This window comes from Mytilus californianus, unplaced genomic scaffold (genome assembly GCF_021869535.1).
Source record: "Mytilus californianus isolate M0D057914Y unplaced genomic scaffold, xbMytCali1.0.p SCAF_7, whole genome shotgun sequence".
Taxonomy (NCBI): domain Eukaryota; kingdom Metazoa; phylum Mollusca; class Bivalvia; order Mytilida; family Mytilidae; genus Mytilus; species Mytilus californianus.
The window spans coordinates 97834833-97852757 of record NW_026262723.1 but is presented as its reverse complement, the minus strand read 5'-3'; the positions used below and the strand labels follow the sequence as shown (position 1 = coordinate 97852757).

At 33.0% G+C, this 17925-nt stretch overlaps 1 protein-coding gene across 1 annotated transcript in view; it reads left to right on the top strand.

Moving 5' to 3' along the window:
- LOC127708822 (UBX domain-containing protein 8-like) overlaps positions 1-17925 on the top strand; it is a 46135-nt gene that overhangs the window by 19359 nt on the left and 8851 nt on the right. Inside the window, exons 3-6 of the mRNA XM_052213974.1 lie at positions 3555-3628; positions 6301-6420; positions 7770-7901; positions 11670-11786. Of these exons, the coding sequence (XP_052069934.1) occupies positions 3555-3628; positions 6301-6420; positions 7770-7901; positions 11670-11786 (443 nt within the window). The remainder of the gene's footprint in view (positions 1-3554; positions 3629-6300; positions 6421-7769; positions 7902-11669; positions 11787-17925) is intronic.

Genomic DNA, 17925 nt, shown 5'->3' with positions numbered 1-17925 from the left:
GGGCCAAAAAGGGGCCATAAATAAGCATTTTTGTAACTTCCAGACATAACTTGTGTGTTAGTGTATGGATCTCTTTTACATTGTACCACAAGGTTCCATATCACATTTAGGAATAAGGGGCCAAAAATAAGCCAAAAATAAGCATTTTTTTCTAGTTTCCAGACAATAACTTGTGTTCGAGTGTATGGATCTCTCTGAAATTGTACTGCAAGGTACCATACCACAAAGGGAAGGCTGTGATTGGTTTTGGGGGTAATTGCGTCAAAATTTTAGGAATTAGGGGCCAAAAAGGGGCAAAAAACAAGCATTTTTCTAGTTTCAGGACAATAACTTATGTGTAAGTGTATGGATCTTTATGAAATTGTACTACAAGGTTCCATGTCACAAAGGGATAGTTGGGTTTGAGTTTGGGGGTAATTGCCCTAAACATTTAGGAATTTGGGGCCAAAAAGGGGCCAAAAAACAAGCATTTTTCTAGTTTCCAGACAATAACTTGTGTTCAAGTGTATGGATCTCTCTGAAATTGTACTGCAAGGTACCATAACACAAAGGGAAGTCTGGGATTGAGTTTGGGGGTGATGAATCATAAGGGGGTTCAAAAAATTTAGGGGGGGGGGATTTTTTTTTTCTTTAAAATTTTCCATTTTAAATTGGTTATTTCTGATTTATATATAAAAGCAAATAATAATGATATGGTTTGAATAGGTAAATTAAAAAATTTTAAGTTCTTAGACCACATTCATTCTGTGTCAGAAACCTATGCTGTGTCAAATATTTAATCACAATCCAAATTCAGTGCTGTATCAAGCTTGAATGTTGTGTCCATACTTGCCCCAACTGTTCAGGGTTTGACCTCTGCGGTCGTATCAAGCTGCGCCCAGCGGAGCATTTTATTGTGTTTTGGGCATAAACCGCAATCCAAGATTAACAAAAAAGAAATTTTAGTCATGAATTATATTCTAGTGTACAATGTTGGGAAAAAAATATTGAGTACAATTATTGTTCTCAGACTCAGTATTCAACCAATCAAAATACTGGATTTAGAGTTTCAGGCACAAATATTGTACTCTGAGTTCTGAGTTCAGTTTTAAAACCACAGGCCCTGAGCTTGGTACCTAAAAAATTACTTCAAAAATGTCAGTTTTCTGCAATTGTTTTGTAATGCCTGAATCAGTTATTAGATATTTGATATTTAGTGGTATCATAAGAAGTTACAGATCAAGTTCATCGTGGTATGGGTGCTATAAACAGTTTCGAATAAAAAACTAGGGTTATTCCCCGACTAAAAATAACCATGGAGGGAAATCCCTTTTTTTTTACTTTATTGGTGAAAAAGTATCTTTTTTGTATTTGATTGTAAAAATTAGTTAATTATCTTTCAATTAAAACAGGTTGAATAATGAAAATAATTTTAAAAATTAGATTAAATATACATGTTTTGAGGGGAGACAACACAGTAAACATCCTGTTTTTTTGGCAGTGAAAATTGAAAACTTATTTGCAGCCACTATAGCTCTTTTCGAAGCAGGAAACCGTACCCTGAAGCGAGATTTTTTTGAAAGGCCAGGTAAAAACCTATGAATTTCATACAGTTTTGATTATGTGAAATGTGCCTGTATCATGTCTACATGGGTATGCACATGACCTGATTTCAGGTTTTTTATCTTCAGATTAGGCAATTTTCCCCCCATGTTCTCTGAAAAGAACTTTTTTATTATATTAAAAGTACACTTTATTTTTATTTCATTATAAACTAGAGAAAATTCTGATTCCAGTGATATCCAGTTTTATACAAGTATCTTTATTAACCATTCCACCACTAAGGGTCACTTATGCATGGTCCCTCAAAATATGAATTCATAGAAAAAAAACTGTTGATTGCATATCTTCTTATATATATTTAAATTAAAAATTTGGATAATATGAACAGGTAATTTTTGACGGCAGGGGCATAAAGTGCTACCCTTGTCCTTCAGTACGTACGTCCAGAAATTGATTTCTGTTCTTTAACTTTAGTTTGCCTCAACCAAATCTTATGAAACTTATACACAATGCTTATTACCACAAAACACAGATCAAGTACAAATTTGTGTGGCATCACTTTTACCGTTCTCGAGTTTTGCCCCTTTATAGCATTACATGCAAGTGGGGGCATTATCTGTGTCCCATGGACACATTCTCCATTTTTATGCCCCCGCCGTAACGGTGGGGACATTAAGTTTTACCCTTGTCTGTCTGTACGTACGTACGTCCGTCCGTACGTCCCAAAATTGGTTTCCGGTCTCTAACTTGAGTTTGCCTCAACTGAATGCTATGAAATTTATACACAATGCTAATTACCACAAAACACAGATCAAATTTGAATTTTGGTGGCGTCACTTTAACCGTTCTAGAGTTATGCCCTTTATAAATGGAAAAATTGTTGAATTTTTAGTTTCCGTTCTCTAACTTAAGTTTGCCTCAACCAAATGTTATGAAACTTATATACAATGCTTATTACCACAAAACACAGTTCAAGTTTGAATTTAGGTGGCGTCACTTTAAGAGTTCTAGAGTTATGCTCCTTTATAAATGGAAAAATTGCAAAATATTTAGTTTCCGTTCTCTAACTTAAGTTTGCCTCAACCAAATGTTATGACAATTATACACAATGCTAATTACCACAAAACACAGATCAAGTTTGAATTTTGGTGGCGTCACTTTAACCGTTCTAGAGTTACTCCTCTTTATAAATGGAAAATTGCAAAATTTTTATTTTCTTCTAAATATCAAGTAATTTTTAAAATTTGAGTTATCTTCCTTTTGTCCATGATTATAGTTGAATCAACTACAATCAATGCTTTATACAATGCAATGTTTAATTTTGACTTCCACTGATAAAACACAGATCAAGTTGAATTTGGATAGTGTCACTTTAACCATTATTGAATTATGCCCCTTTATAAATCGAAAGATTGCAAAATTTTTAGTTTCCATTCTGTAACTTAAGTTTGCAACAACCAAACATTATGAAACCTATACACAATATTCATTACCACAAAACTAAGATCAAGTACAAATTTTTTGTTTCCGTTTTCTAACTTTTAGTTTGCCTCAACCAAATGTTATGAAACTTATACACAATGCTTATTACTACATAATACAGATTAAGTACAAAATTTGGTGGCGACACTTTTACCATTCTTGAGTTATGTCCCTTTATAAACATAAAAATTGCTGAATTTTTTGTTTCCGTTCTCTAACTTTAGTTTGTTTTTACCAAATGTTATAAAACTTATACACAACCGTTCTAGAGTTATGCGTGTTTACAAATAGAAAAATTGCTGAATTTTTAGTTTCTGTTCTCTACTTAATTTAGCCTCAACCAAATGTTATGAGACTTACACACAATGCTTATTACCACAAAACTCAGATCAAGTTCAAATTTGGGTAGCGTCACTTTTACCGTTCTTTAGTTATGTCCATTTATAACTATTATGATATGCAAGCAGGGGCATCATCTGTGTCTACATGTGGACACTATCCACATTTATTTATTTATTTTTTTATTTCAGAACAGAATGATAATGAACATAAAAAAGAACAAGAGTTCTGCAGAGAAAAAATACAAAAAGACTATCAAATTAAGGTTTGTGATAAATAGACGGAAATATTCAAAAGAACTAAGAATAAGTTTTCATTTTAAGACATTGTGTTTTCAATTGAATGGTTGATCCTCACGTCTGAGAATTAAATACTGGGAGATGAAATATTATTAAATGTAGGAGAGATGAAATGGAATGATGATTATATTTGTCTGCAAAGTCATCACATGTTCTATGGCCAGTTGTCATATATGGTAATAATACTTACATAGGATATTTTGACCTTCTGTTGTTTTACCCTTTTCCGTCTGTACGTCCATACGTCCCAAAATTGGTTTCACTCACGGTACAAATTTTGCTATATATTTCATATAAAAATACATTTTTATGTCCTCGCCGTAGCGGAGGGGGCATTAAGTTTTACCCTTATCCGTCCGTACGTCCCAAATTTGGTTTCCGTTCTCTAACTTTAGTTTGCCTCTACCAAATGTTATGAATCTTATACACAATGCTTATTACCACAAAACACAGATCAAGTTTGAATTTTGGTGGCGTCACTTAAACTGCTCTAGAGTTATGCCCCTTTATAAATGGAAAAATTGTTGAATTTTTAGTTTCCGTTCTCTCAGTTTGCCGCAACCAAATGTTATGAAACTTATACACAATGCTTATTACCACATAATACAGATCAATTTTGAATTTTGGTGGTGTCACTTTATTAGTTCCAGTGTTATGTCCGTTTGCAAATGGAAAAATTGCTGAATTTTTCGTTTCCATTCTCCAACTGAAGTTTACCTGAACCAAATGTTATGAAAGTTATACACAATGCTTATTACCACAAAACACAGATCAAGTTTGAATTTTGGTGGCGTCACTTTTACTGTTGTAGAGTTATGCCCCTTTACAAATGGAAAAATTGCTGAATTTTCGTTTCTGTTCTCTAACTTAAGTTTGCCTCAACCAAATGTTATGAAACTTATACACAATACTTATTACCACAAAACTCAGATTAAGTACAAATTTGGTTAGTGTCACTTTTACCTTTCTTCAGTTATGTCCCTTTATAACTTGATATGATATGCAAGCGGGGGCATCATTTGTGTCCCATGGACACATTCCCCATTTATTTTATTTTTAAACACAGCATCAAAAGTTAACACAAAATAGGCATCTAGAGGTCAACATACAACCTTCAATGAACATGCATGACAAAATCTGAATCGTTAATGCATTTCGTTTGGAACGATAATTTCCATTTGATGTTGACAAATATTTTGAAGGGTTAGAATCCACATTCTACCAGTCCATAACTGAGGAAAGCCACCATTTTGAAATCTGTATTTATTTGGTATGTAATTTCTCAAAAAATAAACAAAAAAGTCACATTTTGTGCCTCAAGATCTTCTTTTTGTCTATATTAAAACCATTCAGAAGTGTACAAAAAGTATGAATATGTCTAGTGTTTATGTTTGACATTGGGAGTATACCTATGACGTCACATTGATTAGATGGGTCAAGATGCGTAATTCATTTCCCATTTCTTCCATTCCTCTGTCCATATTGTTAACTTGTGTAAATATGATGGCTCATTTCGAAGCTGAGACATTTTCACACATGTGGTTAAGGTTTTGGGGTACAAAGTGAGATTAAATTTTTCACAAATTGGGCAACCCCAAAAGGACTCTTGTGATGCCGCTTCAGCAGGTGAAAAGACCTTATTTTCACACAGTTAAATTCTCTGGAAATTCAGTTCTGTACAGACATTTAATAACATTTAATAACTCCAAAGTTTTTACATCTTTATTATACAGTCTTCTACTCTTCAAAAAGCACAAATGGTTAATCTCAGTCAATTACTAAAAATAGCATCATGTCCAATTTCATTGCATACATTTTTTTTTTATTTCTATTTATAGTTGAGTTCCTCACTCTGAGGCGCATTAGGGATATTGACCAAGATGCAAAAGACGATGAAATAGTTTGGCGGACTTTTTCATTTATGGCATTTTTAAGCAAAAATATTTACTAAAATGGAATTTATTCTAATATGTGACATTTGAATGGAGATAACTGTATTGTATTTTAAGCTTGGACTTCGTAAAACTTGATTTTACTGTCGCAAATATCCGTTTACCTAGCTCCGCTTTGTGTTGCTAGATAAACTCAATTTGCAACATCCAAGCTTAAAATACAATACAGTTATCTCCTAATTTACATTTCTGTTGAGTTCAGATCAGTCTTATTATACCCCACGGAACAAAGTTCCGTCGGGTATAATGTTTTTGATCCGTCAGTCTATCTGTCATTCTGTTCTTGTCATCTCAACTCCTCTGAAACCACACAACAGAATTTCCTGAAACTTTGTAGATAATAAGGACATACTATGTTTATCTGCATAACAACAGGAAATTATGATTTTTTTTTTTTCTAGGAGTTATGCCCCTTTGAACTTAGAATTTTAGCCTTAATATACTACCGCAACATTTTGTCATCGCAACTCCTCTGAAACTTTGTGGATAATAAGAAAAATATGTGTAGATGTGCATATCCACAAAAAATTGTTATCAGTTGACTTTTCTAGGAGTTATGCCCTTTGAACTTCAAATTTCAGCTTAAATATACTACTGCAACAGTTTGTCAGCACAACTCCTCTGAAACCACACAACAGAATTTCGGGAATATTTGTAGATAATAAGGACATAACCTTCACTTTCAGACTGAGGCATATAAAGAAAAGATACTGGTACCCAGAGAGGAGGCAAAGAAAAGACAAAAGGAAGAAGAACATTATAGATTTTTGGGACCAGCTTGGAAAGGAAAAGGTGAAGCTTTGGGAGTAAGTATGGGCTACTGACCTCGCTCCATTCCAAAATTAACAACATGTTTTGATCTATTTTGCAGAATTTTACTAATAATTTGATTATAGTAACTTTTAAACCTCATGATAGTGTCAAAATGTTCCTTTAAGTAAGATATGCCTCTTAACATAAATTGCTGACAACCATATTAGAAGGTTAACTGATTGATTGTTTGTTGAAAGTCCAGGGAAAATAATTCATGCAAATGAAGGATGAGAACACAGTAAACAACATATGTAAGAAGTGGGTTATGCATGATAAAATTGAGAATGGAAATGGGGAATATGTCAACGAGACAACAACCCAACCAAAGAGCAGACAACAGCCGAAGGCCACCAGTGGGTCTTCAAAGCAGCGAGAAAATCCCGCACCCGGAGGTGGTCTTCAGCTGGCCCCTAAATAAAATTGTGTGCTAGTTCAGTGAGAATGGACGTCACACTAAACTCCAAAACATATAAATGAACTAAAATTAAAAAACATACTAGACTAACAAAGGCCAGAGGCTCCTGACTTGGGACAGGCGCAAAAATGCGGCGGGGTTAAACATGTTTTGTGAGATCTCAACCCTCCCCCTATACCTCTGGCTAATGTAGAATAAAGAAACATGATGTATAGAATGGAATATGAGAAATTTTGACTGTCACTGGAAAAGAGGGCATGTTGTTTGTGGAAAGATATATTGCTGTGAAACAGGTCACCTAAGGAATCATGAATTGTTTTCTGTGTTCTCAGCATTTAGAACAAAAGGGGCCTGATATTTAATGTTTCCATTCCAACCATAAAAAACAGCTTATTTAGCCCACACCTCCCTCGGCATGGGTCTTTCCTCCCTATTGGGAGTTGTTCAGGTTATCATATTTCTGTATCAAAGTCATTCTTTGGGTCACAGAAGTAGAAATATAAAACAGTTCTATAAATTCAGAAATTATTGCGTGCATTTATTATTGCGATTTTGTCATTTTAGACTAAATTGCGATTTTAATTTTTGCGATATTGAGAAAAATCCTGTTTAATTCATATAAAAAATTTCGAAATGCGAGTTTAAATTATTGCAACTATAACCCTGTCGCATTTTTTGCAATAATAAAAACATTGCAATAATTTCTGAATTTACAGTAACTATACCCATGCATAAAGAAATACATCCACTACTATTTAAAAAGTCATTATGTTATAGTTGAAAACCACATTATGATTATGCAGGGAAAACCAATTTCAATGGTCTTTTAAAAATTATTCTGTTTTACACTCCATATTTAAAAAAGGGCAGAACAAAAGAGAAATTTTGCTCAAATATTCATGTTATACATAGTGTTATATATAACAGGGAGATGTACAAGATTCTGATGAACATACAAATGAAGTTAGGTTTCGCAGACTTGAAGAAAATATAAATGAAGAATACTTGGAGCAAGTCAGACAAGAACAAGAAAGAGAAGCTAGAAGGAAACAAAGAAAGGTAGAAATTAGATTAGGCTGATGAAGGTTTCAGACCTGCCAACTATCCCGATTTTAGCGGTATCATCCCGATTCATGACAAAATCATAATTAACTGAAAGACGAAACATTAGAAAACAGCATTTATCCTGAAATCCGTTAGAATTTTTTAAATCAGACGTGTTTCTGTCCAGTTCTGATTTAAAATCAATGCCATTTTGTATTCACTTCTACTGAGTATAAGCCTCCGCCTGTAAGAGCACCTCTGAACAAAAAGAAAGATAACTCAAATTTTATCCATTTTCTCATTAATACTGCCAAATAGTGTCTCTTCAATAACATGAAAACGCTGTGATGATTTTTTTTCAAATTTAGATATGTTGTTTCTTGTGACTAAATGAAGGTCAAGTTCAATTTTCATGATTTTAGTATTTCTCCTTTTTGAGTTAACACCATTTTTAATATCCAAAAGTGGTATTTTTAAATATTTTTCTCTTGTTATCATATTATGACTAAGTGTATGGTAAATGTCTTATCTCACAATAAAAATTGGAGTGACAGATTTATTTGAAAATTTTCTATTTCCTAAGTGGTGATGATTATAAGCTATAATATTAGACATTTTCAGTATGATTTTCATTATTAATTAGATCTGGGAAATATCTTAGCATATGATAATCATTGGAGTGACAGATTTATTTTAAAATTTTCTGTTTTCTGATAAGATCTGTAGGACTGTATATATACAGTTTGAAATTTACTAGTAGGACTGTATAAATAAAGTTTGAAATTGACTGTTCATTATTAGACATTTTGCTGATAATTAAGTCTCCCTAAAACATATATATTCTTACCCCAACCCCCTTCAATTTGAGAATGTGCTTTTATCTTGTAAACGGTCGAGATCCCTACCCCTAAACCATATATATTCTTGTATGGGACAATAAAACAAATCAAATGAAAATACAGAAATATTGGAGGAGTCCCCGGGTTCACCCCCACCCCCCTTCTTTTTGAAAACTTGTAAACGGTCAAGACCCCCACTCTGAAACCATATATATTCTTGTATGGGACAATAAAACAAATCAAATGAAATAAAAGGCGAGTCCCCTGGGGTCACCCCCACCCCCTCCTGTTTGAGAACTTGTAAACGGTAGAGATCCCCACCCCTAAACCATATATATTCTTGTATGGGACAATTAAACAAATCAAATGAAATATAGGGGAAGTCCATGGGGGTAACCCCAATCCCCCCTTCTTTTTGAAAACTTGTAAACGGTCGAGATCCCCACCTCTAAACCATATATATTCTTGTATGGGACAATAAAACAAATCAAATGAAATAAAAGGCCAGTCCCCTGGGGTCACCCCAACCCCCCTCCTGTTTTAGAACTTGTAAACGGTCGAGATCCCCACCCCTAAACCATATATATTCTTGTATGGGACAAAAAAACAAATCATATGAAATAAAGGGAGAGTCCCCTGGGGATCACACACCCCCCTTTTGAGAACTTGTAAACGGTCGAGATCTCCACCCCTAAACCATATATATTCCTGTTCGTCATTTCAAGAAGATTTGAATGACATACAGGGTCAATCCATAGGCGTTACTTATGTATATCACAAACCAATTTGTACTGGACTTTGCCCAATGTCAGGCGACCATGGGAATGACGAATTATTGGAGCTTTTTTGGGAGCAGCCTCTTCATAACAGCGCCCTGTTACAATTATTTCTTGTTACTGATAACAAGATTTATAGATTTTGAATAGACATTGTATTAATGATGAATAAAATTTTGGATTTTTTTCTACTTTTCTTTGGTAAATTGTTTGAAGAATTTTTTGGCAAGTTTGTTTGTTATCCTGTAAAAACTAATTTTCTGAATGCTATTTTTTTTTTTTTTTTGATGAAGTGAGCTCTTTTAAAAACTAAGCTTATATTGTCTATTAATAAACATATATTTAGATTTCTGATTTTGTGCCCAGTTTTCAAGTTGGTCCAAATCGGGGTCCAAAATTAAACTGTGTTTGATTTCAACATAAATTGAATATATATAGCGTTCTTTGAAATGCTTAATCTAAACCTGTATTTCTTTTCATTATTAATAAGATAATACCACATTGAGGTCCAAAGGGCCCTAAATTAAACTTTTGTTTAATTTCATCAAAAATTGAATTCTTTGGTTCTTTGATATACTGATTCTAACAATGTTTGAGTGTTAAATCATATCTAATTTTAGAGAACTTAGTCATCACTGGTTGTTGTTATTATATTATTGATTATAATTTTAAAAATTGCATCATATCTTATTTTAGAGAACTATTTATCCAGTTTGAGTTATTTCCCTTTGCACAGAAAATAATGGATAAAATTAACCTGTGTTTCATTTCAACATAAATTAAATATATATAGGGTTCTTTCAAATGCTGAATCTTAACCTGTATTTAAATATTAGATTTTTGGGCCCAGTTTTCAAATTGGTCCAAATCAGGGTCCAAAATTAAACTTTGTTTGATTCAACAAAAATTGAATTCATGTGGTTCTTTAAAATGCTGAATCTAACCATGTATTGAGAGATTTTGGATTTTGGGCTCCTTTATCAAATTGGTCCACATTGAGGTCCAAAGGGTCCTAAATTAAACTTTTGTCTGATTTCATCAAAAATTGAATTCTTGGGGTTCTTTGATATGCTGATTCTAATATGTACTTAGATTTTGGATATTGGACCATAATAGGTAAATGTCCAACTTCAAATATTTCAGTTCTTTGACCACATTCATTTTGTGTCACAAACCTATGCTGTGTCAAATATTCAATCACAGTCCAAATTCAGGGCTGTTTTAAGCTTAAATATATACTTGCTCAACTGTTCAGGGTTCGACATCTGCAGGAAAATCCGGTTTGCTGTCACTCTGACAGCCTCTTGTTCTCTATATTTTGCCAATTAATAAATACAAGAATCAAGCAAATAAAAGAAATCAAGGCTTATTAGCTCATCATCAGTATACCAAAAGAAAAAAAAAGAGATATGAGACTATTTCAAGAGTAAAAAAACAGTGCACACAGAAACGCCACAAAAATTGTAACCCTTGAAATCTGGTCGCACACTAAATCCTTCATGGAGATTTTCAAAAGTTGGCAGGTCTGAGGTTTTGATTTGATAATTTTTTAGGGGGAACTTCAGTTGAATTTGAGATTCAAAGAATTGTTTTCAAGACAAACATGTCACAATGAAAGAGGGTCAGGATGGGGTTTACACAATAGAGAATAATGGGCTAAATCTACCGAAAAATGGGTAAAAAAATAAAGAATAGAGAATAATAGGCTAAAAAATAATGATGAGAGAAAAATAGGCAAAAAAAAATAAAGAATAGAGAATAATGGGGTGCTAAAATATAAAGAATAGAGAAAAATGGGCAAAAAGTATAAATAGGAAAAATTGGCAAAAAAATATAAAGAATAGAGAAAAATGGGCATAAATATATAAAAGAATAGAGAAAAATGGGCAAAAAATATAAAGAATATAAAAAATACAGAAATGAAAGACCCCATCTAGAACCTCATGAAACAGTAGTCAACATGTCATAAAATGGTGTCACCAGTTTAGACCTTACTCTAAATTTACATGTATGTGTTAAATTTTAGACTCAATATTTATTTCCATTACAAAATACATGATGCCATGATCAAATTAAATTTGAAATTTTTTAAGAAAATTGTGTTGTGTTACCCAAGATGTTAAAAAATTACCAGAATGTTGAAACTGAATTTTATTGTGTTGTTATAGAAAATAAGCCTGCCTGAAGAGCCTGTGGAGAATGATCCAGAGAGTGTACAGATTATTTTAAGATCTCCATTAGGACAAAATCATACTCGTAGATTTTTATTTTCAAATACACTTCAGGTAAGATTTTGTATTTTTCATTTATGAAATGTTTCATGCTTTTTGTACCGGGCTTCCGTCTGACCAGTCTTGTTAGCGCTCTCACATGTACAATTCTTTTGATTTTTATAAAAAAAAAACGAAGTATGTCCCTGAAGCCTAAACAACATCCATTTTGTTAAGAGTACATACAATCTAAGTCTTTTTGCTCTTGCAATAGTTCTAAACAATTTTGACTGTACACTTTTTACACTATCATTCCCCATTCTAAACTTTAGACAGATTGAAAGAACTAGTACAACTTTATTGTCCCCTGCACAACACGTTGCGGTGGACATGGAAATACTGGGCATCGGTCCGGTCTTGTTAGCGCTCTCACATGTACAATTTTGCCAGATTTTTATGAAACTTATATTATAGGTTTATATCAGCAATGTCTTGGACGAGTTCGAAAATCAGTGCTGATCAATTATTTTTAAAAGAGTTATGACCCTTGGAAAAATTAATTATATAGAAAATTGCATCATTAGCGCTCTCATTTGTACAATTCTTGCCAGATTTTTATGAAACTTATATCATAGGTTTATATTAGCAATGTCTTGGACCATTTCGAAAATCAGTGCCGATCAATTATTCTTAAAAGAGTTATGCTCCTTGGAAACATTAATTTTATGGAAAATTGCATCGTTAGTGCTCTCATGTGTTCAATTCTTGGCAGATTTTTATGAAACTTATATCATAGGTTTATACCAGAAATGTCTTGGATGAGTTCAAAAATCAGTGCCGATCAAGTATTTTTAAAAGAGTGATGCCCCTTGAAAATATTGATTATATGGAAAATTGCAATGTTATCGCTCTCATGTGTTCAATTCTTGCCAGAATTTTATGAAACTTATATCATAGGTTTATATCAGCAAGGTCTTTGACACTTTCGAAAATAAGTTCTGATCAAATATTTTTAAAGAGTTATGCTCCATTGGAAATATAAATTATAATGGAAGTCACATTGCATTTGCTCTGAAGCCTTCATTTCTCTTCAGATATAAATAAAAAAAATTAAAGAACAAAAAAAAAAGTGTCTTTTTTTTTAGTTATTACCCTTGTACCTTGGATAGATAAAATATGTGCAATGCGGGGGACATTGGAACTCTGTTCTTTTATTTAATTAAAAAGAATGGCCAACAAAGGTCCGAGTGAATAAACTACACAGAGAACAATAGCTATTGTATTTATTCAACAGTGAACTGACAAAAGTTTAAATCGACAGATAAACTGCAAATGATTGGAAAAGTTTCATTCTTTTGCAATAAAATGAAACACGCATCTTGCATTTAAAATTATAAACCTGGTATCCTTGATTAGTTTTTATCCTTTCATAAAATAAGATATTTGTATCTAGTTGAAATTTGCAAACTTGTTTTCTTTATTCATATGAGGCAGACTTCACAATACAGCTTCTTAGGAAGAATAAATAGAAGCTAGCATCATCCTTTAACTTCATGTTTCGCTGTATACATGATGTCCTCTCACTAAATAATCCAAAGTTTGTTGACTATGTTAAACGCATCTATCCCTTTGAACTTGAAATAAAGGATACCACATATACAGTTAAGTCTGCCAAATATTGTGACTTACATCACAGTCACTTGTCTCTGAAAAAAATTCATATACATAACTTAATATAACATGTTAAGGTATATATGCAATTTCTTTCAGAGACGAGTGCCTGAGACTTACATCTAGAAACTGACAATGAGAGTCTGTTGAGAATAAAACTTTATGACAAAAAGAATGATTTCAGCTTTCCAATCTTGAACTTTCTATTTCTATGTAACAACATTCTAGCATCTGCATATGGAGTATGAATAACTCAGTTGATACAACATTCCAGAGCTTTCCATATTATGATTTTTGTCTCGCCTTGACGAAGTCAAAAAGCAAGACATAGGTATGCTGTTTTCGGTGTCGGTGGCGGCAGTGTCATCAATGTATTAGTTTGTGATTAGGTCTAGTTTATGGTGGTAGGTCAATGATATTTAGTATGCAGTTGTATAAGCATTGGCATATCTCATTTCCATGGAGATTATTTGACTCCGCCTCCTCAGTCATGGTCTAATGACTTTAAAACTTTTGCCTAGTTTACATGTATAAGTTTGTGATTAGGTCAGTTCAAGATGAACCGCTAATGTTAAGTCAATGATATTTGGTATGCAAATTTATTGGCATTTGCAAGCCTCGTTTCCATGGAGATTATATAGCCCCACCCCATTGGTTCATTGACTTTGAAACTTTTACATAGTTTACAAGTTAATGTTTGTGTTTAGGTTTGTTTAAAGGGAACGACTTATGATTAGTCAATGGTATTTGGTATGCAGTTGTATTAGCATTGGCACATCTCATTTCCATGGAGATTGCTTAGCCATGTACCTTCAGTCATGGTTCATTGACTTTGAATATTTGCATAACTTACATGTTAAAGTATTGCTATTTTGATTTCAACATTTGCATTATCAAAATTACAAAAAGGTGAGACATATCTCTGTGTTAACAGTTTATTAGTCCCCTACCGAAGTCGAAGTGGACTTTAGGTTTGCACTCCGTCTGTCTGTCTGTCTGTCTGTCTGTCCATCTGTCAGTCCAGCAAATCAGTTTTCCAGACTTTTTTTCTTCGTGCTTGAAGATATTGTTTGATATTTGGTTTATTGTTTTATCATGACAAGTTACAGGTCAAGTTCAATTTTCACGATTTTAGCTTTTCTCTTTGTTCAGTTAAAGCCCTTTCCCTAGAATTATATTTTTGATGAAATACTTTTTAATTAGTAGATTTCTGTTCAAAGGGAAATAACTCATTTTAAAAAAAAAATTTAAAGGACAAAATGACATTTTGGATTTTTTTCCTTGTCTTTAGTAAATTGTTTGAAGAATTTAATGGAAGTTTGTTTGTCATTCTTGAAGATATTGATTTGATAATTAGTATATAGTTTATCATGACAAGTTACAGATCAAGTTGGAATTATGTTCCGGTCTGATGATTTTGTGCAGAGTTATGGTTTTTGGACATAGAAAATTCACTTAAATAATCAGTTTTTAACAGTTTTTTTCGTCATGCTTGAAGATTTTGACTTGTATTATAAAGGATTGCTGCTTACAAGGAAGCTATTGAAGCAAGGCTTTATGTGGTAAAGTTTTAAGTAATTCCTTCAAAAGTTTTACATACACCATCACAAGTTGGTTGACGATATAGAATATCAGTGTTAGAGACGAACATGGATATATTCATAATCACAATCACGTCCTCTTTTCCTTGATTGTGACATCACTGAATAAGACTCATCACTAAATGTGTACTTACCTCAAGCAACATGACAAGTGCCACTTGTGGAGCAGGATCTCTTTATCCTTCTCGAGCACCTGAGATTTCTCTATCGTTTTTGGTGTGGTTCTAGTTGCTCAGTCTGTAGTTTTCTATGTAGTGTTTTGTGTGCTTCTTTTCCAATGTCTTCTTTCATTTCTTTCCCTAGTTTTGTCAGTGTGTCTCTTTGACTTATGAGCTTTGAATGTCCCCTTGGTATCTTCACCCCTTTTTTTTTTTGGACAAAATTTTCTTGGTTTCAACCACACTTTGGTCCTGGAAACTTAGAAAGCAGGATTTGACAAAATATTCAATTCAAATTATTTGTTATAACAAACATAATTTCAAAAGATCTTTCTTGTTGATGAATGCATTATTATTTCCAGTCCTAAAACCAAATAGAAATTGACCTATTTTCATTAAATTATTGAAAAATTGAAATGTTTGCTAATTTATTTAGAAATAGGGGGGGGCTAAGGGAACATACTTCTTGACTTGCAGTAATATGGCAGTCCATTAGATTGATATTTGTTGTCATTGCAAACCATGTGTTACATACTGTTAAAACTAAATTTTATTGTTGAAAATGTAAGACTTTAAAATTGATGCTTTACAATTTGAAATGCTGACTTTGATAGTCCTATATAAGCTTCATAATGTGTGATCCAGACTCTGTGGCCAAGTGGTCTAAGTAGTTTATCTACAATAAGGTTGTGAGTTTGCACCCCACAAATTGTAGTTGAGTTCGACTCCAATCTTAATTGACTTGGATTTCCACTTTTCCTGCCAAAGGTCAATGGATTTCTCTGGGGGAAATTTAGCTTCCTCCACCAATAAAAGCTGGCAGCCAAGATATAGCCAATAATGCTGAAAGTGGTGTTAACACCAACAATCAATTTACGAATCAGAATGTGTGCAAAATTTAGGATTTAACTACAGTTAGTTCATGTCAAACCTTTCTAAAATTCTAAAGCATGCAATTGTTTGTTGATTTCTTGATGAAAAACAAAAGTATTTGACTTCCAGATAAACATATTTGATAATTAAATTAAAATTTGGGTCTGATGAATTAAAAAGATCTTTTATTTATACAAGATAACACATTTGAAAAAAAATAATTACTGTTCTTGCTTGACTTATAGATAGGGTTTGAAAATGCTCTAAATGAAAGACACTACGATCATGAATTTTTGACCCTTATTATATAGGATAAAGATAAAAGTAAGTTACAAACAAAATACAGATGACTTTATATTTAACCATCATGCAATGTCAACATGAAATGTGTTACTGAATAATCAACTTTGGCCAGCCAATAAATGTTAGTCTGAACTTTCACATTTTTATCATTTTGAAATGTATGTACCAAAGTCCATTAGTTCAATGATAAACTGAGCGGAAATCTTCCATTTCTTATTCAAAGAAAAGATTGAGCATGTGGCCTCAAATTGTAATGTTGGGAATAAGTGAACTTTTGATTTAGTCTAGATTACTACAAGTTGTCTATAGTTTCTGATAACAATGAATTCTTCTATTGAAAAAGTTTTTTAAACTTTATTTTATATTTAGCCATAAATTGAAATGTTTTGAGTTGAGGAGGGGATATAGCTTTTCCTATGTTTATTCAGTTGATGTCTTCCTTTCTTTCATCTTGAAGTTTTGCTTTAATGTCAAAATCTAAGCATCTACAAATCATAGAGGAACAAGCTTTTACAGTTGAAACAGGGGTTGGGTTGGGTTGGGTTGGGGGTCTCAAATTTAAGTACAGATGCCTGGATGAATTTAAAAAAACACCCCCATTCATATATTGATCATATAGTAAGAGACACCCCCCCCTCTCCTGTGTTCATGGTTAGTATAGTTTTTGTCTCACCAGGACAGTGTCAAGAAGTGAGACATAGGTATGCTGTTTCAGGCATCAACAGTGGCGTCAACAATATATTAATTTGTGATAAGGTCAGTTTCTGGTAGGTCAATGATATTTGGTATGCAGCGGTATTAGCAATGGCACATCTCATTTCCATGCAGATTATTTGGCCCCACCCTCTCAGTCATGGTCTATAGACTTTGAAACTTTTGCTTAGTTTACATGTATTAGTTCGTGATTAGTTCAGTTTATGGGGAACCACTAGTGGTAGGTCAATGATATTTGGTATGCAGCTGTATTAGCATTGGCACATCTCATTTCTGTGGACATTATTTGGCCCCACCCCCCCCATTCATTGTCTATTGACTTTGCAACTTTTGCTTAGTTTACATGTATAAGTTTGTGATTAGGTAGGTTTATGGGGAACCACTAGTGGTAGGTCAATGATATTTGGTATGCAGCTGTATTAGCATTGGCATATCTCATTTCTGGTGTATGGGATGAATGTATAGTGGACATGTCCGTCTGTCTTGATTCATCTTACTTTGACCTCATTTTCATAGTTCATTGGTCAACTTTAAGTTTTCATGGTTAGGTCTGTTTCTCAGATACTATAAGTAATAGGTCAACTATATTTAGTGTATGGGATGATTGAAAGTGTACATATTCGTCTGGCAGGGTTCATCTAACCTTATCCTCATTTGATTTGATCATTCATAATGTTAAGTATATGTGATACTTGTAGTTAAACCCTTATCTTAAAGACTTCTACATATATTCAATCATTGGTCAGTAAAGCAGGTGAGACATTTTAGCATGTGCAATCTTGTTTAATTTTATATGACAATGAAGGACAACAAATATCATTCAGCATATAGAATGTATTTGAAGGCAATATTGATAGTTTAAAATATGAAATTATGTTTCTCCACAAAAAATCA